The sequence below is a fragment of the Microtus oregoni genome, unplaced genomic scaffold (assembly GCF_018167655.1).
Source record: "Microtus oregoni isolate MIOR12 unplaced genomic scaffold, Mior012 000014F_ref0000157, whole genome shotgun sequence".
Lineage (NCBI taxonomy): Eukaryota > Metazoa > Chordata > Mammalia > Rodentia > Cricetidae > Microtus > Microtus oregoni.
The window spans coordinates 24,772,362-24,797,884 of record NW_024543073.1 but is presented as its reverse complement, the minus strand read 5'-3'; the positions used below and the strand labels follow the sequence as shown (position 1 = coordinate 24,797,884).

Sequence of the window (25,523 nt, the reverse complement as noted above, 5' to 3'; positions counted from 1 at the left end):
TTGAATAGATGTAGAGAGAGTAGACAGTTTTGTCTTGCTCTTTATTTTAGTGGAATTTCTTTGGATTTCTCTCCATTTAACTTGATGTTGGTTATGGGTTTGATGTAAACTGCTTTTATTTTGTTGAGGTGACCCTTATATCCCTAAACTCTCCAGGATCATATTTACTGATTTCCATATGTTGAATCATCCCTGCATCTCTAAGATAAAGCATGATTATGGTGGGTGTCTGTCTGATGTGTCCTTGGATTCAGTTTGCAAGTATTTTATTGAGAATATTTGCATCCAGGTTCATAAGGGAAATTGTTCTGTAATTCTTTCTTTGTTTGGGTCTTTATGTGATTTGAATATCAGGGTAATTGTGTCATTTTATTGGGACAATGTTCTTTATGACTCTGTATTGTGGAATAGTTTGAGGGATATTAATTAACATTAAGTCTTCTTTGAAAATCTTGTAAAATTCTGCAGGAAAATCATCAACCAAAAGAAATGTTCAGCAGATGGTTGTATCAGAAATGTCAAAGCTCATCACCCACTGCTCCTCCTCTAAGTGGGCCCTGGAGAGCAGACCCATCACCAGAGCCTCCAAAATGCCATTTCTTTGGTGCACTCCGAGTTTGGTGGGAGGGCAAGCCTAGGTCATGTGCACAGTCTGGAGAGGAAAATGCAATGTCAGCTCTGTCGCAAGGAAAGCACCTTCCTGCTTTGGAGAGATGGAGAATGAACCAGTCTTCAATGTTCAAATTGTCTAAGAACTGAAAGGGATTGCAGGGGACTCTATGAGGGGCACATGGGAGTAAGAACATGGTGGTGACTCCAAATGGCCACTAAGCGTGTTCAGAAGACAGTTCTCATGGATGGGGCTAAGAGGGGCTCGTTCTGCAGCATTCAAACAGCGTGAACACCGTGCATCATCTGCTACTGAAGGGATGCACATGACAGCCTGCAGCAGTCTGCTGCCCACAAATGGGGCCAACCCGGGCTCATAGCCAGACGGAAAGGGCAGGATTGTCGCCCCTACCACACAGTTAAGGCCGTGCTGCTTCTGAGTGGCAAAGCCCTTGACAAGACAGTTTAAGAGTAACCGATGGTCAGCAGCTTTCCAGAAGCAATTCTAGGAAAGAAAGGAAAGGAAGAGCTTTCTAAAATGAAACTACAATATAATTCCTGAGGGGGGATGTAAACTGTCACAATGCACTTAAAGATCTGAACTTCTCCTGCCGCTTCTCTCCCCTTCCCTAGTGGTTTTGTCAGGGTTTCTATTGCTGTGACGAAGCACCATGACCAAAGCAACATGGGCAGGAAAGGGTTTATTTGGCTTATGATTCTACATCACTGTTCATTACTAAAGGAAGTCAGGACAGGAACTGAAACAGGTCCAGGGCTTAGAGGCAGAAACTGATGCAGAAGCCATGGAAGGGCACTAAATACTAGCTTGCTTATCATGGCTTGCCCAGTCTTCTTGTGTCATTGGAATGCCCCTGTACGCTATGAATATGCTTTATTAGCATTGGTTAATAAAGAAGCTTCTTTGGCCTATGGCCAGGCAGAATAGAGTTAGGCAGGAAAACAAAACTGAATGCTGGGAGAAAGAAGGCAGAGTCAGGCAGGTGCCATGCAGCTGCTGAAGGAGAAAGATGCCAGAACCTTATGGGCAAGCCACAGCCTCATGGTGATACACAGATAATAGAAATTGGCTAATTTAAGATGTAAGAGCTAGCTAGAAATATGCCTGAACCATTGACCAAATAGTGTTGTAACTAATATAGTTTCTGTGTGATTATTCGGGTCTGGGCAGCCAGGAAACCAGAGCAGAGTCTCTGTTTATATTCTCTCTTACAGAACCCAGGACCATCAGCCCAGGGAAGCCATTACCCACAATGGAATGGGCCCTCTCCCATAAGTCACTAAGAAAATGTTCTACCAGCTTGCCTACAGCTCACTCTTATGGAGGCATTTTCTCAGTAGACATTCCTCCTCCCAGTGACTACAGCTTGTGTCAGTTTGATGTAAACCCATCCTTTCTTTTTCTCTTTCTTTGTCATGCCCAAGGCATGGATCCTGCTTATCCCTGTGGGATCTCTGTGAGGTCCCTTGAGATAGTTTTGTACTGCCCAAGATCTAACTAACAAAACCAATAGATGCTAAAAATCAGCTCATTGCCAAGGTATTTCCTTTTTTTCTTTCTTTTTTAATCAAACAATACACAAGTCAGACAGCACAGAAGAGAACAATGTCTTTCAGATCTGAGTGTGGCCCTGGTGAGGAGACAGAGATTCAGGCTGCTAAATATAGATTTTGCAGATCTGTTGGCTCCTCAGCTCATAGCACTCAGCTCCCTGGCTCCCCAGCAGCTCCTTCTCCTCCCCTGTGTCTAGCTCGCTTCGAGGAGGGAAGTGCACAGGAGACGTGATGAACTCATAGTGACGGTCCAGATAACGCAGGTAGATGAGCATGTGCAGAGCATAGGCCAGCACCAGCAACAGAATCAGGGACATGGCCAGGCCAATGAGAACAGCAGGTGAGAAGGAAGAGCCACAGTCCCGGGCCTGGGCAAACTGTGCCCCCTTGATGGAGAAGCCTTGGATCTGTGCAGAGAAAGAGAAGATCGGGTGTAACCTATACCTTCAGTCTAAGAATCATTTCTCATTGTGCTGGTGATTCTGGGCCCAGTTAACCAAATTTTATATAGTGTGGTTAGTTTTTAACTGTCAACCCCTTAATCTGGAACCACAGAGGAGAAGAGTGTCAGGGAGGGAATGTGTATATCAGATCCCCTGTGGGGATGTCTGTGGATCATCTGAATTATGTAAATTGGTGTGTTAAGATCCCGTGCACCGTGGATGGCACCATTCCCTAGGTTTAGGTCGCAGACTGTGTGAACGTGAGATGCGTGAGCTGAGCGGCCTGCGTGTAGCTATGCTCTTGACTGTGGAAATGGCTGGCTGCCTCAGGTTTCCACTGTGGTGACTTCTGAAGTGATGGGCTGGAAGCTGGAGCTGTGAGCCAAAGGCAGTTTTCTCCCTTACAAAATGGCTTTGGGAGGGGGTGTATTTTACCAAGCAATGGAAAAGGAGACTAGGGCACATACCACCACCAAACTGTAGAATGATTTAAGCACCTGATCTGATGATGATGATTCTGCTGATTGGGACTGTGAAATTGTGTTTGAGGGCTCACAGTACAGCCTGACTGGCCCCAAGCTCACTGGATTCTTCAGGTTCGGCCTCATGGGTTCTGGGACTGCAGACAGAAGCCACCATCCCTGGCTTGAAACTTGATTTGAAAGCAAAAGCCACCAACCACTCTGAGATGGATAAATTGTGGCAAGCAAGCCTTCTGCAATTCAAGACTCTGAGATAAAACGTCTTGTAATCTGGTTTTTAGGACTGTTTGAGCTCATATTAAACCACACTTCTGATGTGTCTCCAACTCAAAGCAAGCTCTGGGTTTGAGAAGTGCAGCCTCTGAAGTCACTGGCAGGAAGAGGTTGGAAGGCATCTCTGAGGGGGATCATGGGTGCTAAGATGGAAAAGGACACATGTGAAGACCTTGTGCATGCAAGGTACTACTCCTTCCCTAGTTTAGTCTTCATGGCAGGCTCTGAGCAAGGGACTGTTTTATGACTTGAGATTGGGGCTCAGCAAAGTTCAGTAACTCACCTGGAGTCACATGGCAGAAAAATGTGTGGTGATAAAATTTATACCTGGGAAGCCTGATTTCATCCTCAGACTCAGTTGATAACCCCAAAGCTTCTGGTGTCTTCTGTCTCTGCTCCTCGTATCACTACCATCGAAGGCTTTACTTGAGTTACACACAAAGACCATACCATTTTCCATAAGGGACTTGAACATGCATGGATTTGGTACCCACGGGAGGGATTAGGGTCAGCTGAGGGATAGATGTTTATTCTGTAAGAAAGACCAGCAAACCTGCAGTGTGAACACTCCTTTCCCCTGGCCTGAGCTTGCATTCTTGCCTCTGTTTACATTCCAGGTGCTTCCACAAGACTAGACTATACGTTTCCTGTGGGGAGACTGCACAACCCAGAGGAGGACTGTGCTCTGCACAGCAAGCTCTCTGGAGTGTTGGGGGCCCTGTGAATAGACGCTGGAGTGTTGGGGCCCTGTGAATACACACTGGAGTGTTGGGGCCTTGTGAATATACGCTGGAGTGTTGCTTCCTTACTCTGCGGCTCCGAAACTCAGAATGGACATTCCTGTGCCTCATCCAGCCAGCAGAGAGGTTAACCTGTGGGTTTGTGAACCAGTTTCACTGGTGGCTTCAGACTCCGTCCCTTTCCTTCCATTCAAAATCCCCACCCCAGGTCATTGCCCATGTGTTTTGTTTTGTTATTTTTGTCACACTATATACATAACATAAAATGTATTGTCTTAACTATTAGCATATGTTGGCATGAGTGGCATTGCTATTCCATGCCTGGAGTGGTCCTGCTTCACACGTACGAGGCCATGCATGTACTTTCTACATTGATGAAGATAGGTCAGAAACTGGCAAGGATAACTTAACCGTGAAGTAGAAGAGTGATTTTCAAATCAGGTTTGCCTCCTTCCAGACCACCATGATCTTCCCTTCCCCTTAGCCTTTGTCAACACCTTACCTCCCCCAAGCTGAGAGGAATGCACATGAATATGAATACAAAGGGTTTGTGGACAAAGTGGGAACAAGCCCTTATAAGGGACATGCAATGCCCGGCCTGCCACCTCAGGGAGTAAGCACTGGCCACAGGTAAACAAGATAGGGGGACTTTGTCCCTCAGCCTGAGAGGATTCTGGGATGCTGGGGTGCAAAAGCGCCTGTCACGTTCCCATGTCTTTCACTCAAGGCTTTCAAGATCCTCTGGGCTAATTTCGACTGGTTGGTGACTCCTTTCCCATGCTAACTGTCAACGCTGTCTTTAACGCTGCAGCTGTACTTCTTATCCGCCCAGATAAGATCACTGCTTCGGTCTCAGCCGTGAATAAAGAAACCGCCCCGTGGTGCCTCTGCGCAGGGAGCCTCTGGGCCCCGGAAGTGTCAGTCATCAGGCTTCAGCCACAGCTGCCCTGGGGTTGAGATAAGTACCTGGTGACTGGGTAAACAGGAACGTAAAAATCCATCCCTGGAGGACTCCATTTCACACCTCAGAAGACCCAGAATAAACCCTCGCTGCCATAAAGGCTCTTCCTTTAGACTCGTGTTTTATGTGACTTCAACAAACACTGTTTCTTTGGCACCAAGTATGCAGGCAGGCGTGTCGACCACATGTTTTGACTTATTACCTGGAAATCAATAAACGTGACCTCCCATAGGCTTGTCACATCGTCGGAGCCGCCCAGCAACTGCAGAGCATCGTTCCGGCGCAGGCTGCTGACTCGTTGGCAGCGGTACGAGTAACTTGAGAGAGCATAGATGCCAGTTGCATTAAAAGCTGCTTGCACCGAATTGTTGAAGATGATCTCGACGCGTTGTAAACTAAACCAGCTCTGGCTGGACAGCTTGTTGTAATTGGTTAGGGTGAACCTGGAAAGGTTTGTACATTATTGTTAGCCCGCAGCCCTTTTACTGTGGCAGGCTGAGTCACCTGTGAACAGTACAATGGCGCCCTCTTTTGTCAGGCTGTGGAATCAAACCAGGGAGAGGCTTCGCTTTGGCCTGTTAGCGATTGCCAAGAGGAAAAAGCAACACGAAAATCCTACAAAAGTCAAAGGTGTGTGGGGGGGGAGGGGGGTCTTTTCTAAGAATCAAAGTGTTTATTATTGCCACAAAATTGATAAAAAAAAAACATAGATGTATATTGACAAAGAATTAAATTGTCATAAAACAATAGTAATAGCTTTCTTCTGGGCCAGCCGCACTTGTTACTCACGTGTATTTCCTGAAGCTTACTACCGCACTATGAGACAAACAATAGTGCTAGCCTAGCATCACCGACGAGAAACTGAGCCCAGAGGAACAAAATACCTTGCCCAGTTTCTCTCAGAGTGATGTATTTAGCTGCCTTTCAGAAGTTACCTGAGACCAGCACCTTCACTGCTCACAGCTTTAACGAGGAACATTCTCCAATCACGAAAACATATAGTGGATATAGCTCGTGATACTTGTCTTTTATTTTTTAAAGATGAAATATTACACAGAACCAAAGTCAGGAACAATGGGATTAAAACAGTAGTAACTGCAAACACGGGTGGACTATCGGTCACTTTTATTTTCTTATTCTTTTCTTGTCGCTTATCTGTTTGTTTTTTTGTTTTTCTAGACAGGGTTTCTCTATCTAGCCCTGGCTATCTGAAACTTCATCTAGACCAGGCTGGCCTTGAACTCATGAGACACCCCTGCCTCTGCCTCCTGAATGCTGGGATTAAAGAAAGGCCTTTATCTACACTGCTTGGCTTATTTTCTCATTCTTATAGCTCCACTGTAGCACAAATAATAAAAAAACAGAGTTAGATATTGGGGTTTAACCCAAAAACCAGAAAAGCAAAGCAGCCAAGCCACTAGAGCAGTCTTACCTCTACTGAAGTATGACTGCAGACTAAGCAGTCCGAGCGAGCCTCTCTCTCCTCCCATTTCATATTCCTCTCTAGTACTGGGATTAACGGTGTGAGCCACCACCACCTGGATTCATTTCAGCATTGATCTTTTGTAGCCCAGGGTGGTCTTAAACTCACAGAGATCCCTCTGCCTCTATCTCCCAAATCCTGGGATTAAAGGTGTGCTACCACTGCCTGACCTCTAGTGGCTTAGCTTTGCCCTTCTGATCTTTAGGCAAGCTTTATTTATTAAAGCATAAATAAAATATACTCCATATTTCTGATTTTTCTGTTTTCATTATCTGATTCTGTGTTCCTGTAGAAGCAGATCCTGAGACAAAGATATGAATGTAAGGATTCAGTCACTCGGGTCTATAGAATGGAGAAAAGAGCAACGGCAGTAGATGGGACAGGAGGCCGTGGGGTGGGGGTGAGGGGTTGAGCGTGTTTCCATAGTGTGAAGAGCCAAATGAAAAGCTAGTAGCTAAGGCCAAAAGGACACATCTGAGCAGCCTCACTTAGGGTAGAGGAGGCTGGGGTGCTCACGCTCTTCCGTGACAAGGACGGAAGGCAGAGTCCATGTTATGGGTCGGGAGTCACTCAGAGAGTGACCATGACCATAAATACATTCTACTAAGAAGAATCTTTTTACCTAGGTCCTGGGATCTGTGGGGCCAGGACTGCACCTGAGACCTATCCCAAGATGCAGCCCTGAGTCACATCAGCCCTAGGCTCACAAAAACGAACCTGAAAGATGAAAAGCAGCCTGCCTGTGTGCTGGCAGGCTCTAACTTTAACTTGTGTCCTGCCCTTGTCCTTGTCCTCTTTCTGAGCAGAGCATGGAAGTTTGATTACAAAAGCAGAAACAGCAGTGTTAGTCTTAGGACCCACTGGCTTGCTAGAAGAGCAAATTTTACAGGATCAGTCAGTTTAAGAATAGTCTTCAACGTCTAGGGATAAAGGGCTGTGAGCTGCTAGGGTATGGCCTGTACATAGCAAGGCCAAACTTTAAACCATCATGGTTTGGTTTTCCATTGCTGTGATAAAAGCACCACGACCTAAATCACCTTGAGGAAGTAACTTCCCAGGTAACCATTATCACTGAGGTAAATCAAAGCAGGAACTCAACAAAGCGGGAACCTAGTGACAGGAGCTGATGCAGATGCCATGGAGGAGTGCTGTCTACTGGCTTGCTTGCCATGACTTGCGCAGACTGCTCTCTTAGTGAACCCAGGACCACCTGCTTAGAAGTGGCACCACCCACCACCCACAATGGGCTGGGCCCTCCCACATCAATGACTACGTCAGAAAATACCCAATAGCCTTGCGCACAGGCCAGTCTTAAGGAGGAGGCATTTCCTCAGCTGTGACTCCCTCTTGCTCAAGGATGCCTCGCTCTCTGTCAACAAAAACCAGCCCACACAGCTCTCTTAGGCCAGAAAGGCCTTTAGGGAGAGAGAATGGGCAGACAGGCAAGTTGAATAGACATAGGAATGGACACGTATGCCACACACCTTCATCCTAGGTGACAATGACGATGGCGATAATGATGATTTCCAGAGGTATTTTCCAGTTTTTCAGGTAATTGAATAAATAAAGTTATGTCGTATGTTCATTCTCAAGCAAGTCTGCCTACGGAACCTTTTATTGGAGACTCATAGATTTTCCACATAGCCAGAGCGCCACAGAGCACACAGTGCAGGAGAGAGCCTGCTGGGCACACCCCACTTGTTTTCCAAGTACAGCTGAAGGCAATGTGCTCATCTCGGCTAAAAAGTTCATGCTATAGGAAGGGAAGCTCTGGTGTGTGTGTGTGTGTGTGTGTGTGTGTGTGTGTGTGTGTGTCTGTGTGTCTGTGTGTGGAGTGTGTGTGTGTGTGGAGTGTGTGTGTGTGTGTGGAGTGTGTGTGTGTGTGTGTGTGTGGAGTGTGTGTGGAGTGTGTGTGTGTGTGTGTGTGTGTGTGTGTGGAGTGTGTGTGTGTGTGGAGTGTGTGTGTGTGTGTGTGTGGAGTGTGTGTGTGTGTGTGTGTGTGTGGAGTGTGTGTGTGTGTGTGTGTGGAGTGTGTGTGGAGTGTGTGTGTGTGTGTGTGTGTGTGGAGTGTGTGTGTGTGTGTGTGTATGTGTGGAGTGTGTGTGGAGTGTGTGTGTGTGTGTGTGTGTGTGTGTGTGTGTGTGTTGTCTGTCAGGCACTACCCACCTTTTCTCCTTTTTTTCTTTTGAGACAGGGTCTCTCACTGGCCTATATGGCTACCTGTCCCCACCTTCTCAGTACCAGGAATACAAGCAATAGCACCACACCCAGGCTTTTAACATGGTTTTAGGAATCAAACTCATGTCCTTCTGCCTGCATTGACTGAGCCATCTCCCCAGGCCATACAATGAATTTTTGAGGGGGAAAAAAGTGTGCCTTTCCCTTCAGATTTCTTGATCACCAACTTCTGGGGAAATTATTGACATGTTTTTATGGGAAGTAAAACAATTTGAAACAAGGTCATATAATGTTGTGTTGGTTGGTCTAGAGCTCACTATATTTACCCAAGCTGACAGAGATCCGCCTGCCTCTACCTCCAGATTGCTGGGATTAAAGGGATGTGCCCCCTGACACAAGAAAAAAATGGTCGGCCTTCAAATTTGTTGATTACTGACTGCTAAAATAAGTCATTAGCAGTAGATGCGGCCTTCTGTCACAAGCAGAGGAAAATGGAGACCCATATTGAATGTCTGGTGGGGAGCTGGGACAGCGAAGATCTCATCACTGTCGTCAAATTGTGTGATTCTTTTTTTAAAAAAATATTTATTTATTTATTATGTATACAATATTCTGTCTGTGTGTATGCCTGAAGGCCAGAAGAGGGCACCAGACCCCATTACAGATGGTTGTGAGCCACCATGTGGTTGCTGGGAATTGAACTCAGGACCTTTGGAAAAGCAGGCAATGCTCTTAACCTCTGAGCCATCTCTCCAGCCCAAATCGTGTGATTCTTAAAAGACGATGCAATGAAATCACCAGAATCAATCAGGGCCTGAAGCCTATTGGCCTCCTTTCAGTATTAATCTTTGTTCTGGGTTCTCAGTTTGTGTGCTCCTGCTCAGTCAGTGAAACCCCCTCCCGCCCCCCCCCCCCACTGAAGAGAGCGAGGAGTAGAGGTGTTTCCATAGTGGTCATAAAAAGAATTCAATAATATTAATAATAATAAGAAAGAAAGCATTCTGACAGGACCCTCATACCCACACCCACTGAATTCTCAGAGGACTGAGCTACATATGGACTTTGATGTGTAGAAAGCATTCCCACAGAATCCATCTGACATGACCACTGACATTTCAGTATAGTTAGCTACAGATCTGATGTGTCTCCAGAAAGGTAAATGCTTGGCCCTTGATACCCACAGGGGAGTAAGTGCATCAAGTAGAGTACAGTATGGCTGACATGCTGAAGCTATAGCAGTACCCACCTTATGTCAATGTCCTTGGGATTTTCAGCATCACCAAACTTTAAAGATAACCTACGGAAACGGAAACAACAGAGTTCATCAAAATAAGAATGACTCAGACTACAAGATGGCTCAGCTGGTCCGGGCACCTGCCTCCAGGTCTGATGACCTGAGTTCTGAGATTGATGTCTGGAGGCAATACGGTAAAAGGAGAGAATCAATTCCTGCAAGGTATCCTCTAACCTCCACACAGACACTATGACTTGCACATACATACACACCTACACACAAGCAGACACATACATATACAAACACACACACACAAAGAGAGAGATACAGACAGAGAGAGAGAGGGAGGGGGGGAGAGGGGGGGTAAAAAAATAATAAAATTTAAAATATGCTCATCATTATTGGGCATTAGGAAAACAAAATAAAAACACATCTACACATCATAGAACATCAAACAGAATAATTAAACTGTCTTCCATGCAGAACTATCAGTTTCTGATAACCTATATTCATGCACACTTTTCCGAAGGTAAATCCTAGCTTTCCTGGGTCAAAGACAGATTAACTCTTCACTCAGGAACAACAGTGCTTCTCCTCTCTACGCAATTCATCCCCCTGGGTAGCACAGTGAGAGTCAGACAACATTCCACCCATGCTGGGATCTGGAGTTTGTAGTGGAAGTCAGGAGTCCAAAGTTTACATGTGAGTTGGTGGTTCTTTCCTCACCTCCTGAATAGGACAGAAAACCATCTGTTCCCTCAGTGTTGACAGACTACCCTTGGGAAGAAAAAGGAGATGCTGGACTACTGACCTGGAGGTAAGTGGAAGATTTTAATCAGCCACTGGACGGAAGCAGTCGTTTCGTTAAGTGAAAGAAGTCACACTAAAAAAATCATTACATGGCTATATTTACACAACATTCTAGGAAACACAAATTCATCTTGAATGATAGGAACTAATCCAATGATTACCTAGAAAGGTTGTAGTGATGCAAGCAATTGATTAAAAAGGGTATTTCACACATGACGAAAGTGTTTGTGGTCTTGGTTCTAGTGATGGCATTGTGTATACACATACATGACAAGTGACCACAAGATAAACTCAAGTTATTATTCTTCTCTCATATTTCCAAGTAGGATTACAAATATAAAAATGATGAGCTGAGTATTTATAATGGAGAAATATAAGAAATTTAATTAAATAAAAAGTGCTGCTGCTATATCAATAAAACATCTATGTTGTGGAACATTTAAGATGTGTTACATTTGTTTGTGCCCTGGAATGTTTGTTAATGATGCAAAGTTGTGTTTCATTCTTTTATGACACACTTGTTTAACTCTGTGCAGCTGTGTTACTTTGCCTGTCTAAAACACCTGATTGGTTTAATAAAGAACCGAACAGCCAATAACAATGGAGGCAAAAGGATAGGCAGGGCAGGAAGGCAGAGAGAATAAACAGGAGAAATCTCAAGGAGAGATAAAGGAGTGAGAAAGAAGAGGGGAGTAAGACTCAAGGAACAGGGCCAGCCACTCAGCTATACAGAAAGCCCTGGAGAAAGAAGGAAAGAAAAGGTTTACGGAAACAGAAAAGTGTAAAAGCCCAGAGACAAAAGATAGACAGTGTAACTTAAGTTAAGAAATGTTGGCTAAAAACAAGCTGAGTTAAGACATTCATAAGAAAGAATAAGACTTTGTGAGATTTATTTCGGACTGGGTGGTGGCCCCCCAAAGAACTAAGAGCCAACTACCCATCTAGAAATCATAACACCTTACTATGCCTTAAGGAACCAAAGAGGGCAAAAGCAAACAGCACCAAGAACGGAGGATAGTGCCTCATGATTGCCTCCGCTTGCCCTACTTCCGAGACACAGAACGGTCAGTGACTGTCCTGAGCTCTATCATATACTGTTTATGGAGAAGGGATGGGGTGATCACAAAGTAAATCATACAGCTAGAATTGATAAAGGAAATATTTGTGTTCCCTAGCTTGATCAACTTAGACCCCTTGGATATGCCTGTTTGCAAACACTTTCAAAAAGAAAGCCCAGAAATTGTGGGAGTGGCCAACTAATGACTGGTCCAGCTTGCGACCCATACCAAGAGAAGGAGCTCATACCTGACACTGCCTGGAGGGCCAGGACCCAGAGGCTGGATGGCCCAGAGACCAACCATGACTGGCAAAACAAAAAGAATGGAGCCTAATGATATTTTCCTATACTCACACATTGATGCCTAATCCAACTGTCACCAGAGAGGCTTCACCCAGTAACTGATGGAAACAGATGCAGAGACCCACAACCAAAAATTAGGTGGAGCTCAGGCAATCCTGAGGAAGAGGGGCAGGAAGGATTGTAGGAGCCAGAGGGGTCACTGACACCACAAGAAAACCCATGGAATCAACTAGTCTGGGCTCCTAAAGGCTCACAGAGTCTGACCCTCCAACCAGAGAACCTGCATGGGACTGACCTGGACTTTCTGCATGTATGTTGCAGTTGTGTAGCTTGGTCTTCTTGTGGGACTCCTAACCGTGGGAGCAGGGGCTGTCTCTGCCTTCGTTACCTGCTTTTGGGACCCTTTCCTCCTATCGGATTGCCTCATCCAGCCTTGATAAGAGCTGCCTAAGTCTCACTGCAACTTGATAGACCATGGCTAGTTGATATTCGTGGGAGGCTCATCTGTATCCGAAGAGAAACAGAGGAGGAGGAATGAGTGGGGGAGGGGGGCAGAGGAGAGGAAGGGGGGAAAACTGTGGTGGGGTATAAAAGCAAAACAAATGACTAGATAAATAAACAAACAAACAAACAGGCACACACTTTCAAATCTTCTTTCATGGTATTCTGACTGTCTGATACAAATTACTAGAGAAACCACTTTAAAGAAACAAAATACACCAGGTGTGATGATCCACACCTTTAATCCCAGCACTTGGCAGGCAGAGGCAGGCAGATCTCTGAGTTCAAGGACAGCCAGGGTTACTTGGTCAAACACTGTCTGGAAAACCCATAAAGAACGAAGAAAAAACAAATTAAGAGAGAAAAGGAGGAACAAAGGGAGGGAGGGAGGGAGGGAGGGAGGGAGGGAGGGAGGGAGGGAGGGAGGAAATTCAACTAGTTCACTCTAAGGAAAATGTCTTTAGCTCTTCCAATGGACTCTAGCCTGGCCCTGCAGAAACTTGCTCTGCACGGATGAACCAAACTGCAGAGCAAAGCCTTCACAAGCTGCCCGTCATCTGGAGAAGCAACTGGCCAGCTCCCAGAAGCGACCCTCTGGGACTTTTCCCAGCAGGGCTGTTGCCTGTGGAGTTCGAAAGCAGCACACTTTGCTCTGGAGCAAAGACCGTGAGGCATGGGGACAGATTTCAACTAAGCTACTTCACCATTTTGTCAGTGAGGACCTTGTAGGTACTGAACGCCATACCCAACAGGAACCCAGAAATGGATACAACGCAAAGCAAGGGTGGCGAAGGAACTCAGCCTGTGCGCCGTACTTACAGAAACAGACCCTGAGTTCTTCGCGCTATAAATGCCCAACCTCAAAATGAGCCCAGATGCTGGGAGTGGATTCTATTTGCAGGGCTGTCCCTACTTAAAAAGACTTCCATAGCAAACCTGTCTGCCAAATTTGCCTCTCCCTCAACGTTTTGTTTCCAAAGCTAAAACATGTTTGTCTTTTTCCATTCTGGGCTTTTGACCTTACATGGCTATGTCTCCACTTGGATTTGTTCTTTTAGCAACTGGGACTCCAGTTCTTCCAGACACAAGGGCACATGGGCACAGCAGAGGCATCTATCTCATTGGTCGGTAGCAGGGGTCTTTAACAGCTGGAACTAACACTCTCACTTCTTAAGAAGATGTCCCTGGCCTGCTCTTTGGGGTGGGGGATGTGCTCCCAGGCTGCCTGCATCTCACCTGAGCAGGACTGAGGGAGCTGGGGGCTGCCCACCCTGCGCTCACACCTGAATATTTCTAGGAAGGTGACTAGGAAGATACACCTGTACCAGGGCCTGCTCAATATCTCATTTATGCAAAAAGTGGCTGGAGAGAGGACTCATCTGTTGAGAGCACTTGATGCTCTTCCAGAGACCTGAGTTCAGTCCCCAGCATCCAAATCGAGTGGCTAACAACAGCTTGGGGTATGTGTGTGGCGGGGAGAGGAGGGGAACCAGTGCCCTCCTGTCACCTCTGTAGGCACCCGAACACACATGCACATACACACAGACATTATCACAAAAATAAAACTAATTTTAAAAATGACTTAAAAACAGAGAAAAAAAACAAAATACCAGGAGGTGGTTAGTAAACACTGTGGTCATTGCATTTGTTGATATTAAGAAGAAACGGGCACTGCTGTGAACAGCAGTTGACAGGTGCTCTGGGGTTATACTTAACATTTCCTCCTCTGCTTTTCATAATCCTGTGAGATAAGGCCAAGAGGAAGGAGACAAGATGGCCCCTCTAAAGACACTTCAGAGCCCCGGTGGAACTCTTGCAAGTATCCTAGTCCCACTCAGCCTTATGACGTATAGGAGAGCCGCTGTGTTGACACCAGACATGGAGACCTCCCCAGCCCTGGCCTCTGATGAGGGCACAAAGGCTACAGTGAACAGCTGCCACCACCTCCCTCTAACGAGTGACAAGCCCACCATCCTAAAGGCAGACCTGGACCTACGAGACCAGCTTTGTTTTCTCTCCACTCATACTGATGACACCACAGATGACTAAATTCTCCACAGTCCAGTAAAAAGCTGCACTGCCCTGATTCTTCCCACAACCCCCTAATGTCAGGCTAAACGGAACCGCAGCCAGCCCTAGGCAAGCAAGCTTACCCCCAGGCAATCAGCATCTCTCAGTGCAACTGACCACAAATCAAGAGCCCTGTAGGGAATTAATTAGAGCCTGGGAAAAAAGTCCTGAGCCCTCAGCAGTATGGGCAGCTCTCCCATAGTCCTTGATAGTTGTGCTGAAACGAGAGACAAATGTGAATCTATTCTTAACAATTCCCTAAATCTTGTAGTTATTACAATTCCTTAAATTCTTATTAGGAGACAGTCATTCTGAAGACCTAAACATGAAGAATGTATAATACCCCTATTATGGATATATCAATATATTTGTGTCCATCCATCATCAAGAACTTTAAACAAGAAACAGAATTCAAGAACAAACCAACAGTCCCAGTCAAACCATATACAGTATAAAAGGAACGCACACAGGAGTACATGCATAATATATCGCAGTTCATACAAAATATCCTCACAGGCCAGGATAAAAGCAAAAGAAAATCTTCCAAAAGCACCCATTATACCAACAGATATTGAACAGGGGGTTGTAGAACACAAGGGAACATTTTGGATTTCGTTTCCTGGACAAGAACAGGAAACAAAAATTCTCAGATGCCTGAAATGCAGAGAAAATCTTTCAAAGCGCTCTGATCTCAGCAGGGACATTTACTTCATCTGTTTATATCAAACCAGACCTAAGTGTTCTGTTCACACTCAGATGCCCACAGATACGCTGAAATCTGACCAAATGTCCTCTTACACACAAACTGTGGAACAGGCCCTGTTCTATGACTTGAGAATCTGTCACTACCACGAGCAAATGCACCACCTAGAGGCAAAGATTAGTCCTGAATAAAGAAATTTTGCTAAGTAACCCACAAAGACGTGCATTGTGCATTCCCTGCTGTGAGATCTAAGCTCTTTCATGGTAAGTCCAGGGTACATTCATCTCCACATTCGGAGTTGAGACAATGCCTGAAAACATCTTAACTTTTCTCCCTTCTTTGCATCCTTTCTTCTTTTCTTCTATCTCCAAATCACTAAACAATACAGGCTTTTGTCAGTGCTCTTGGCTACCTATCAGAATCAGAGAGTAAGAGCAAATTGCAGGAGACATCCCACACCTCCATTGCAAGATTCAGAAAAGCAAGTTAGAACCTAGATGGAAGCCTTCCTGCTGGCTGGCTTGCTTCCCAAGTGTCCTCCAGGCTGCTCAGGAAGTAAAGGTTTCATTGGTCTAACCCAGCAGTGAACCTGCAACCAAAAGGCCAACCCACTGGGCACGGTGTGCAATAATGGGATGGCTTTTGTGAAGAACTAGCTGCCCTTTGGTTTGGCGTAGGGACATAGGAGGAGGTCCCATGTCTGGTGTTCTAAGCCCAGCTAACAATCCGGGACTGGGGACACCAGAGGTCCACTGTGAAATTTAGTGCCATTGGCTAACCAACTGGCATATTATCAAACTTCTTGCTAAATACCGATGTATATATTCACAAGCAAAACTTTTCCCTCCTTCCCCCTTCTTTTCTTCATTGTGCAGTACCTCTAAGGCTTCCGCAGCCAGAAAGACTGACTTACATGGCACGTTCTTCACTGCAGTTTGAGTTGCCAGTGTCCACTGTTGTGTTTTGACCAGGGGCTTCATCTGTGAGGTCCAGCCAGGTCTGATTCTTAAACTTAACTGTGATCCTTTTAGTCCAGAAGAGGATGCAGGGAATTCCATCCCTGGAGAACGTAACAGGATTGTGATGACTGAAGGCACTCCAATGGCTTTTGCTCAGACTGTAGTTGAAAGTCTAATTAACCGAATAAAAGTTAAGAGATAAGTGTGCGTCCTTAGAATCAAAGACTTCCTACAGACAAAAAGGTTAATTCATATTCTGTATATATTAGTATATTAGTATATATTTACTTACAGTACATATAAGAGTGGGGTAATTATTCCAGTATAAATGCAAATAGAAGAAAAACTGGTCAAGCGAGAACAGTAAGTAATAAAGTTCCTACAGGCAAAGATAGAATAGAATGCTCTGGAGACAATATGAAACTGCAAGCAAATGAAGACCTGCATGTTTTTTCTCCACTTCCCAGAGGTCAAGGGGCTTATGCTAATAATTAGCATAACTATTATAGATATGTTCATAGTAGCTCAGCAAGCATTGAAAAGTGAGTATGTTGTGTAGGTTAAAGGTTGACGTCCCAACAGCCCTACCTGTGTGGTAGGTGTTGCTGTGATGTTCTGGGCTGGTGGCTCTGCTCCACTCTTCTTCTGACCTGTCAAATAATACGTAATGACGTGGGTACCACGGCTCGATGTTAGCCATTTGTTAGTGTATTTGGGTGATGTTAACGAGCCAATCACTGGTAGACAGCCTGTTAGGCTTATCACTTAAAATGTCCTACTTTAAAAGCTTTCTTCCAGGGCTGGAGAGATGGCTCAGTGGTTAAGAGTGCTGCCTGCTCTTTCCAAAGGTCCTGAGTTCAATTCCCAGCAACCACATGGTGGCTCACAGCCATCTGTAATGGGGTCTGGTGCCCTCTTCTGGCCTGCAGGTATATATACAGACAGAATATTGCATACATAATAAATAAATAAATAAATAAATAAATGCTTTCTTCCAGAAGGGATTCTAGGTAGAAAGAATATCAGTGAGGATACTGTACTCCAGAAAATGGCCTTTCTTTATCCCTGCCCCCTGGAACCCACAGGGCAAGTCCAAGTCTTACCACTCCCACTCCGGATAATCACTTCTTTCCTTGAAGACGCTTGAGAGCTGAAAGGAGAAGCAGAGTTTTAAAGGCAGAGCAAACATCTACAGTGGAGGCTTCACAGAAAGCTTTGCTGTCTCGCTCAGGAGCATTGTGGCCAGTCCGAATGCGGCACTTTTAAGTGACGGATTTCTGGTTCAAATATAACACATCCTCTCCAAACAAAATAGAGAAATTACAGAAATCCATGATATTGTTTTCTTTTTATGAATCACTTTTGACCCTTACTGGATATTATAGAGACTCAAACTGCAAACCAAGCAGTGAGCTATCACCAAGCTTTAATCAATAACAAAAACATAATAATATGTAGTAAATTCTTTTACAACGAAATTTTATATCACACTGTGTTGTTGCTATATTGTAGCCAAAATATTCAATATTTGTTATTTTTTAAAAGGACAAAATTGGGATGGTGGTGACATATGCACTTGGGAGGCAGGTGGATCTCAGTGAGATCGAGGCCAGCCTGGTCTACAGAGATAGTTCCAGGACAGCCAGGACTGTTACACAGAGAAACCTTGTCTGGGGGGGAAGAAGGGGTAAATTCAGCCAGCCAGTACACGCCTTTAGTCCCATTTAATCTTAGCACTTGGGAGGCAGAAATGTGTTCTCAGGGTGTGTCCTTGTTCCCTCCTCCTCGCCATCTGCCATCAGTCATGGATGCTTACCGGAACTGACCAACTCAGGGTCCCTGCCCTTGAATTCCCCAAACTATAAGATAAAGAAGTCTCTTTAAGATAAAGAAGTCTATTTTTGTTTACAAGTTAGCATATGTAATGAAAATCTCACTAATAGCAGTTGTTCCTAGGGTTCCAACATTCTAGGACAGTGGTTCTCAACCTGTGGGTCTCAACCCCTTTGGATATCGCATATCAGACAGTCTGCATATCGGAAATTTACTTTACAGCTCATAACAGTAGCAAAATTACAAAATTATAACGTAGCAATGAAATAATTTAATGGCTGGGGGTTACCAAAACCCGAGGAACTGGGTTAAAGGGCCACAGCATTAGGAAGGTGGAGAAGCACTGTTCTCAGACACTACTGTGAATTGCTCTTTAACATAAATTCCTAAAGTCAAATTTGCTAAGTTGGGAGGTAGAGAAAAGTTTTGTCATATATTCCAAGCATAGAAGCCTGCAGACCAGGGGATTAAAGAGTGGCTCAGTGGTTGAGAGCATCTATTACTCTTCCAGGAGACCCAAGAACCCTCCTCAAGTGGCTCCCAACTGCCTGGAACCCTAGCTCCAGAGGAATCTAACACCTCTGCCTTCCCCAGGTCCTAACACACAGGCGATATGCATTCACATACACAAACACAGAATTTAAAATAAAAGAAATCTTTTTTTTTTCTTTTATTTTTCAAGACAGGATTTCTCTGTGTAACCCTGGTCATCCTGGAACTGCCTCTGTAGACTAGGCTGGTCTTGAACTAACAGAGATCATCCTGCCTCTATCATTAAAGATGTGCACCAAAACATCATGGAAATAAATTTTTATTTAAGGCAAGCCAAAACAGAAAATTCTCCCCCTGTACCCAAACCCATCTTTCAACCTTAGTAAGTCATAGTCAATCTTACTTTATGCATAAGTAAATAGAACTGATTATGAATTAAATACATTATTCTACATTATCTAGTGAAAATGTCTACAGATGACAAACTTGGGGAAAGGCCTACTAGTTGCTCCTTGCACATGGATGCAACAATTGGTTCATTTTTATCAACTATATATAAGTGTAATTTTTGTACAGGCAACTATCTATGTAATGTAGTGAATCCTTCATGTGTACATAGCCATGATATTATAGCCACAGTAGAGTTGAAGAATAGTAATGCCGCTCACCAAAGTTCTCCAAGCTTTTCTACAACGTTCCCTCCACCTTCATCCCTCCATCTTCATCCTCCACCTCCATCCATCCACCTTCATCCATCCACCTTCATCCCTCTATCTTCATCCCCCCACCTTCATCCCTCCACCTTCATCCTCCATCTTCACCCCCCACCTTCATCCCTCCATCTTCATCCTCCACCTCCATCCATCCACCTTCATCCCTCCACCTTCATCCCCCCACCTTCATCCCTCCACCTTCATCTCCCACCTTCATCCCAAGCAAGTACAATGACTTCCTTTCATTTTGCATGAGTTTGCATTTCATAGAATTGTAAATTAGCAGTCATATAACATTTACCTTTAGTATTTGCTTTCTTTTCATTTTAACACAATGGCTTTGGAATTTATGTACACCACTGCGTGTATCAGTGCTCAATTCTAAATACCATTGCTAAGAAATACCTAACTGTGCAGATCTAGCACATATTATTTGTCTAGGCACATATTGACATTTACAGGCATGTGTAGTGTTGGGAACTTGAGACTTTGCAAACAAAGATCTAAGAACTTTCATGTACACTAGTTAGTTGAGAATATTTTTTTTCCACTTCTGAGAAATAAACCTAGGGCTTCATTTGTGCCAGGCATTTGCTCTACCACTAAGCCACACACACAGCCTAGCAAACATTTCTGTTTGTAAGAAGTCCCCTGTGAGTGAGGTTGGCATGAATCAGTCCTCTGAGGCCAATCTCATCTTTGTGCACTTGGGAGCACTAAGAAATTTCATTTCCTGAACAAAAGTGATGTATATCTTATGCAAACATCTCTACCTAAGCAAACTCCACATTCTCTCACGTGAGCTGAAACGTTACTGAATAAACAATAGAAGAACTAACAAGCAGAAAACACTCCCTGGAGACACAAAGCTTTCTCATACACATGAACAGAATTTTACATTTTTCTTCAGTTTGAGCTGTAGTCAACTTATATACCCAATTTTTAAATGTCTTCATTAACAAAAACATAGAAAATGGTGAAGTAGATTTTACCTAGGTAAGATAAAAGTATCAAATCAATTGGGAATATTTAGTTAGCAGACGATATTACGTGATATTTATTGAATAAAAAGTATATTACTGAACAAATAGACAAGTTGTAATACCATTAAATTACTTGGTTTCAGGCTTTGGTCTATTAATTAAATTTTCTCATGCGTTTGTTAATGAAGGGCTTATCGTAAACAAAGAAGTTCACTGTGGTTCCAATGTATCTCTGGTCTAACCATACAATAGCGTTGCTCTTTTTTAAAATACTGCAATAAAGACAGGTTTTGCATACAGCCCTAAGCCATACCAAATAAGATTTTATTAGAAACATAATTTCAACCAAAACAAAACATGTATCATGACATAGTACCTGAATGACAGGAAAAATTAACAACCGGCCACAACTATCTGTGTGAATAGGTTGAGAAACACTGATGTAAGGAAATTAAACCTTACTTGGCTGAGTAGCCCAGGTCTGCAATGCTTCAGGAGTCTGAGGCAGAAGGATCAAAAGTTCATCATCTTCTGAGTCTACATAGTGTGTTCAAGGCCAGCTTGGCCTAAGGTGCTGAGACCCTTTCATAAAATTACTCTATTGTTAAGTGACTGGACATTGCAGTAAAACGTAGAATGTATAATTAATACAATCTAACAAAAATAGCTGTAAGTGGCTGTGGACCTGGGGAGATAACTCATTCTGTAAGTATTCAGAGTGCAATTTCTAGAACCCATGGAACATGGTGTCATACATTTGTAGTCTTAGCACTTGGTAGGCAGACACAAGAGGATCCCAGCGAATCAGTGGCTAACCAGCCCAACTGATCTCTGAAGAGACGTTGTCTCAAAAAACACAAAATGGAAACAGCAGTAGACTTCTGTGAGTTCAAAGTCAGACTGAACGAAGTAGGGAGCTCCAGGACAGGCAGGGCTGTGCAATGAGGCTCTGTCTCAAACGAACAGAAGAATAAATCCAATTTAGGATTCCAAAAAGAAAGAATTGTGACTTTCACTCTTTTCTTTTATAGGATTACTCTTCCGTGTGTGTGTGTGTGTGTGTGTGTGTGTGTGTGTGTGTGTGTGTGTGTGTATGCACAGGCCAGAGGAGAATGCCAGGTATGGTCACCTTTGTCTTCCCTTCTGCCTTACTCCCTTGAGATGGGTTAGGGTCTCCCTGCCCATGGAGCTCACTGCTTTTCAGTCATCTTCTGTTCTCTCCTCATAGCAGGGCTGGAGTGACAGGTGTTCATGGCCAAGTCTGGCTTTTCTGCTGAGATCCAGACTTGGGTCTTTATTACTGCAAGTACATTCCTAGCCCCTGAGCCACCTGAAGCCCAGCACTCTCAACAAGTCTCTTTACACTCAGGAAATGGGCATCATGCTAAAACTGCTGCATTAGAAATAGCCCTACAGTGATAAAGATATTTTTTAATACAGCTCCATGGGGCTGAAGAGATGACTCAGTGGTTAAGAGCATTGCCTGCTCTTCCAAAGGTCATGAGTTCAATTCCCAGCAACCACATGGTGGCTCACAACCATCTGTAATGAGGTTTGGTGCCCTCTTCTGGCCTGCAGACACACACATACAGAATACATAATAAATAAATAAATATTTTAAAAAAATACAGCTCCATGGTTTGAAAGAACATTTACAAAATATGAATTGTCGTTTCCTTTATAGTGAAGTAGTATGCATGCATTGTTAGGTCAGGATGGCCATCTATGCGGTTTAACTTACTTCATCTTTTTAAAAAATTTTAGTTATCTATACAAAACACTGAGTTTCATTCTTGGATTTTCATACATAATTGGTTTTCATTGTCCCTCTTTTCCTCTCTGTACCCTCCTTCTCCTCTTCCTTCCTCAACAGTCCCCATCCACAGTAAGGACGCTTGTATTCAGTTACATCATGTTTCTACTCCCCTCCAGCCCTCCCTTTAAGACCTCTTTTTTTTTCCCTTTTATGGTCCCTTTTCTATTTTCTTGACCTACACTCATCCCTCCTTCCACACAGATCTAAAAATCGAGATCTAGGCTGTGCTTGGGAGAGAGAACAAGCTGCATTTCTGCTTCTAAGTCAAGGGTACTTCACTTCACACTTCTCTCCATTTCCCTGGAAATGTCATAATTGCTTTTCCTTTGGGGCTAAATAAGATTTCATTGTGTATATATAGCACATTCTCTTGTTCCTTCCCTTGTTAGTGACATCTAGGTTTGTAGCTCCCGTGAAGAATGTATAGTTTCTAAGATCTAAGCTTCTGAAAGCTAAAATTATGTTTATCCTTGCCTTAATGAAGGTAGAATATGAATTTTCATCTTTTGAAATTATTTTTGCAAGTATAATACAAAAGCCCCTCATCTCCATATAAACTTGGTGGAGAAATATTAGGTCTCATAGGCTGGGGTGTAGCTCAGTGGTAGAGCACGTACTTAGTATTCGTGAGGCTCTAAATCTAATCGCTGCATAGCACAAAAACACAGGATTCTATGTTATTACAAAGCCAGGTATGGCCTGTAATCCCAAAATTTGGAATGTGCCTGAGGAGGATCAGAAGTTCAAGACCTCCACTGTCTCTACAGGTAAATTTCAGGTCAGCTTGCGCTGCAGGAGACATGTCCCAAACAAAACATGGTGATGTTTAACCGCCTGAGACACTTAAGCCACGTATGATTTAAAAATAAGCTTGAAAGAAGCACTAGTTGACTTAGGGGGAGAAGAAGGAAACATTTCAAATGTCTGTTCTTAAAGCTGTGATCAGCTGCTGACTTAGGAGCTCTTCGGGATGCTTTGCCTGCTCGCTCTGTTTACTGCTGGGCTCTGCATTCACACAAATTTCCCTGGTGTCTTTGGTGCGATGGCACATCATGAATAATTGGGAAACAAGACAGACATTAGCTGCGGTTGAGACTCTAAACATACTGTTTAAGAAATAAGTCTGCGTTCTCCTTTGTAAGGTATGGAAAGAAAACAGACAAGGGAACACAAATAGCGCTTGTTAATCGCAGATACTGTGTTATAAACAATCACCTTAAATCAGTCAATGTGGGTTAGAGTCTTTGGGATCACAAGTCAGACATTCCCAAGGTCTCCACTCACATAATTGCGGCAGGAGACACTGTGAACTGAGCCCATATTTATAAACATAAAAGAAGCCAGAGCTAAGGGCTGAACTGAGAGTCTGTTAAGGAGTGGTATACTTAATATAAATGCAGTGTTTCTTAGTGTTTTGAATAATAATCCTTGCCTTTTACATTAAAAGTATAGTATAATAAATACTGTAGTTAGCTGTGTGGTCTATTCTTAAAGCTTATACATTTTTGAACCGTAAACAAATGCAGATATGTAATTATATAAAGAAATGACAAAACATCTAATTTCACACTTGCACTGAGGTTCACAAACACATTGCATCCAAGGATGGGCTGTTACTCACCCTACATTCTTCCAGGCAAGTATCTGGTCCAAAGTGGCTGAAAACACCATGCATAAAAACAGAAGTGAAAAACTAAACAAGAGTTTTCTTCCCATCAAGAAACGTATGTCTCCTCAAACCAAGCACATCTGGTAATTCATAGAGCAAGCAGAGCAGAGGCGGGACTGTTTTTGCAAAGTGACTGACAGCACCTTCAACCAATAAAAAGACAGCTTTTCCAGGATGTACTATAGGGGAGCAAGGAGGGTGAGACCTGGCAAAGCTCAGTCTACACGGAGCTAACCCAGCATTTAGCTTTTCAGTTAGTCATGGCATTTATAAAGTATTAGGTGGCGCTTTGCAGAGAAAATACATTGCTAGAACCCTTCGTGGGAAGTTGCACTATTATGTGACTATCACACCCTTCTTCATATGCTCCTCACACTACTTTTCAGGAAACGATCACCTCCTCTCTCAAATCTATGAAGTATACATTTTCCCATACATTTTAGGTGCTTAGTCAGTTAAAAAAATGCAGGAACTTACCTATATTTCCAGGTGTGCCCTAAGTCACAGTTCTCTGTTAAAAGCAAACTTTCCATCTATGGAGATGACTTGAGAGGGATGTTGATGACCCTCTGGCTTTGGAATCAGGAGCTGTTGAAGGCATGACCAAAGGGATGGCTTTCAGAGCTTCTTTTGTGACAGCCAGGCAAGCTCTCCCTTCCGTGCTGGTTTTCTGCAGAACAGGGACACAGCAGTGCTTAAAGAATTGCCGCAGAGGGGGAGGGGTGAGGGATCCGAGCTCAGGACAATGCCGCCTGCTTGAAGATGTCAGGACAAAATCCAGTATTTTCTATGTTGCTGTATGTTGAATAAAACTAATTCTGGTGAAGATAAAATTAAATGAAATGACAGACAAAGCCTCCTGCCTTGCGTAAATAAAAAGCGGCTGTATTATTCCACGAAAAGTCTACAAAACAAAATCCAGAAAGGATTTACATTTGCATTTAAAATACACATAATAAAGTTCTGTAACACTGAATGTCTTCCAAAGCGAAGCGCGGGCGTTTTTTGCCACTTCAGGACCTTGATGCTTCTAATGGGAAAACACTGGTAGTAGAAAGGGGCTATCTTTAACTTTTAAAAACTTTTGTTTTATGTGTATGGGTGTTCTGCCTGCATGTATGTCTGTACACTAAATGTGTGTAGTGTCTGCTCCCAGAGGTCAGAAGAGGGCCTCAGATTCCCTGAAACTGAAGTTATACATGATTCTTAGCCACCATGTAGGTGCTGGGAATCCATCCTGGGTCCTCTGGAAAAGCAACCAGTTCTTTTAACCACTGAACCATCTCTCCAGCCTGAGAAAGGGTTGTCTTTAAATGAATGTTCAGAGAAGTCTTGAGGGACACTTGTTTGATGACATTCTTGTCTTCTTTGTGGGCTGTCTCCTATTCACGTGGCTCCAGGCATCCCTTCAGAAAACAACAAAAGGAAAGGAAGCACAGTAGCAAGGAAGGTGGGAAAACAGAGATTGAGGGAGAGGCCGGGATGAGAGTTGAACAATAAGCTGGGAGAGCTGGCCCACATCTGCCATGCACACGTCCAGTTTGGGATGTGGAAAGCAGGAAAGCCCAAAGTCTGCCAGGTGGTGGCAGCACCTGCCTTTAATCTCAACACTCAGGAGGCAAAGTAGGAGGATCTCTGT

General features: G+C 43.9%; 1 protein-coding gene across 2 annotated transcripts; it reads right to left on the bottom strand.

Moving 5' to 3' along the window:
- Positions 1-2,196: 2,196 nt before the first annotated feature.
- Positions 2,197-24,532, bottom strand: Atp6ap1l (ATPase H+ transporting accessory protein 1 like). 2 transcript variants are annotated; one of them, XM_041663709.1, is made up of 7 exons: positions 24,362-24,532; positions 17,482-17,528; positions 16,967-17,028; positions 16,333-16,550; positions 9,988-10,038; positions 5,283-5,523; positions 2,197-2,588 (listed from the first exon to the last, which is right to left on the bottom strand). In XM_041663709.1, the coding sequence occupies exons 1-7, from the start codon at positions 24,415-24,417 to the stop codon at positions 2,286-2,288; spliced, it is 978 nt and encodes a 325-aa protein (XP_041519643.1). In that variant the 5' UTR covers positions 24,418-24,532; the 3' UTR covers positions 2,197-2,285. The 2 variants fall into 2 exon arrangements, with proteins under 2 accessions (XP_041519643.1, XP_041519642.1); XM_041663708.1 differs by lacking the exon at positions 24,362-24,532 and adding an exon at positions 23,837-23,959.
- Between the last annotated feature and the right edge of the window lie 991 nt (positions 24,533-25,523).

Coding starts and splice junctions, on each gene's coding strand:
- Atp6ap1l (XM_041663708.1), bottom strand. CDS start 23,931: ATGGGAAGAAAACTCTTGTTTAGTTTTTCACTTCTGTTTTTATGCATG. Junction 16,551..16,966: donor CAGCAACACCTACCACACAG/GTAGGGCTGTTG, acceptor TCGGTTAATTAG/ACTTTCAACTACAGTCTGAG. Junction 2,589..5,282: donor TCACGTTTATTGATTTCCAG/GTAATAAGTCAA, acceptor TTCTCTGCACAG/ATCCAAGGCTTCTCCATCAA.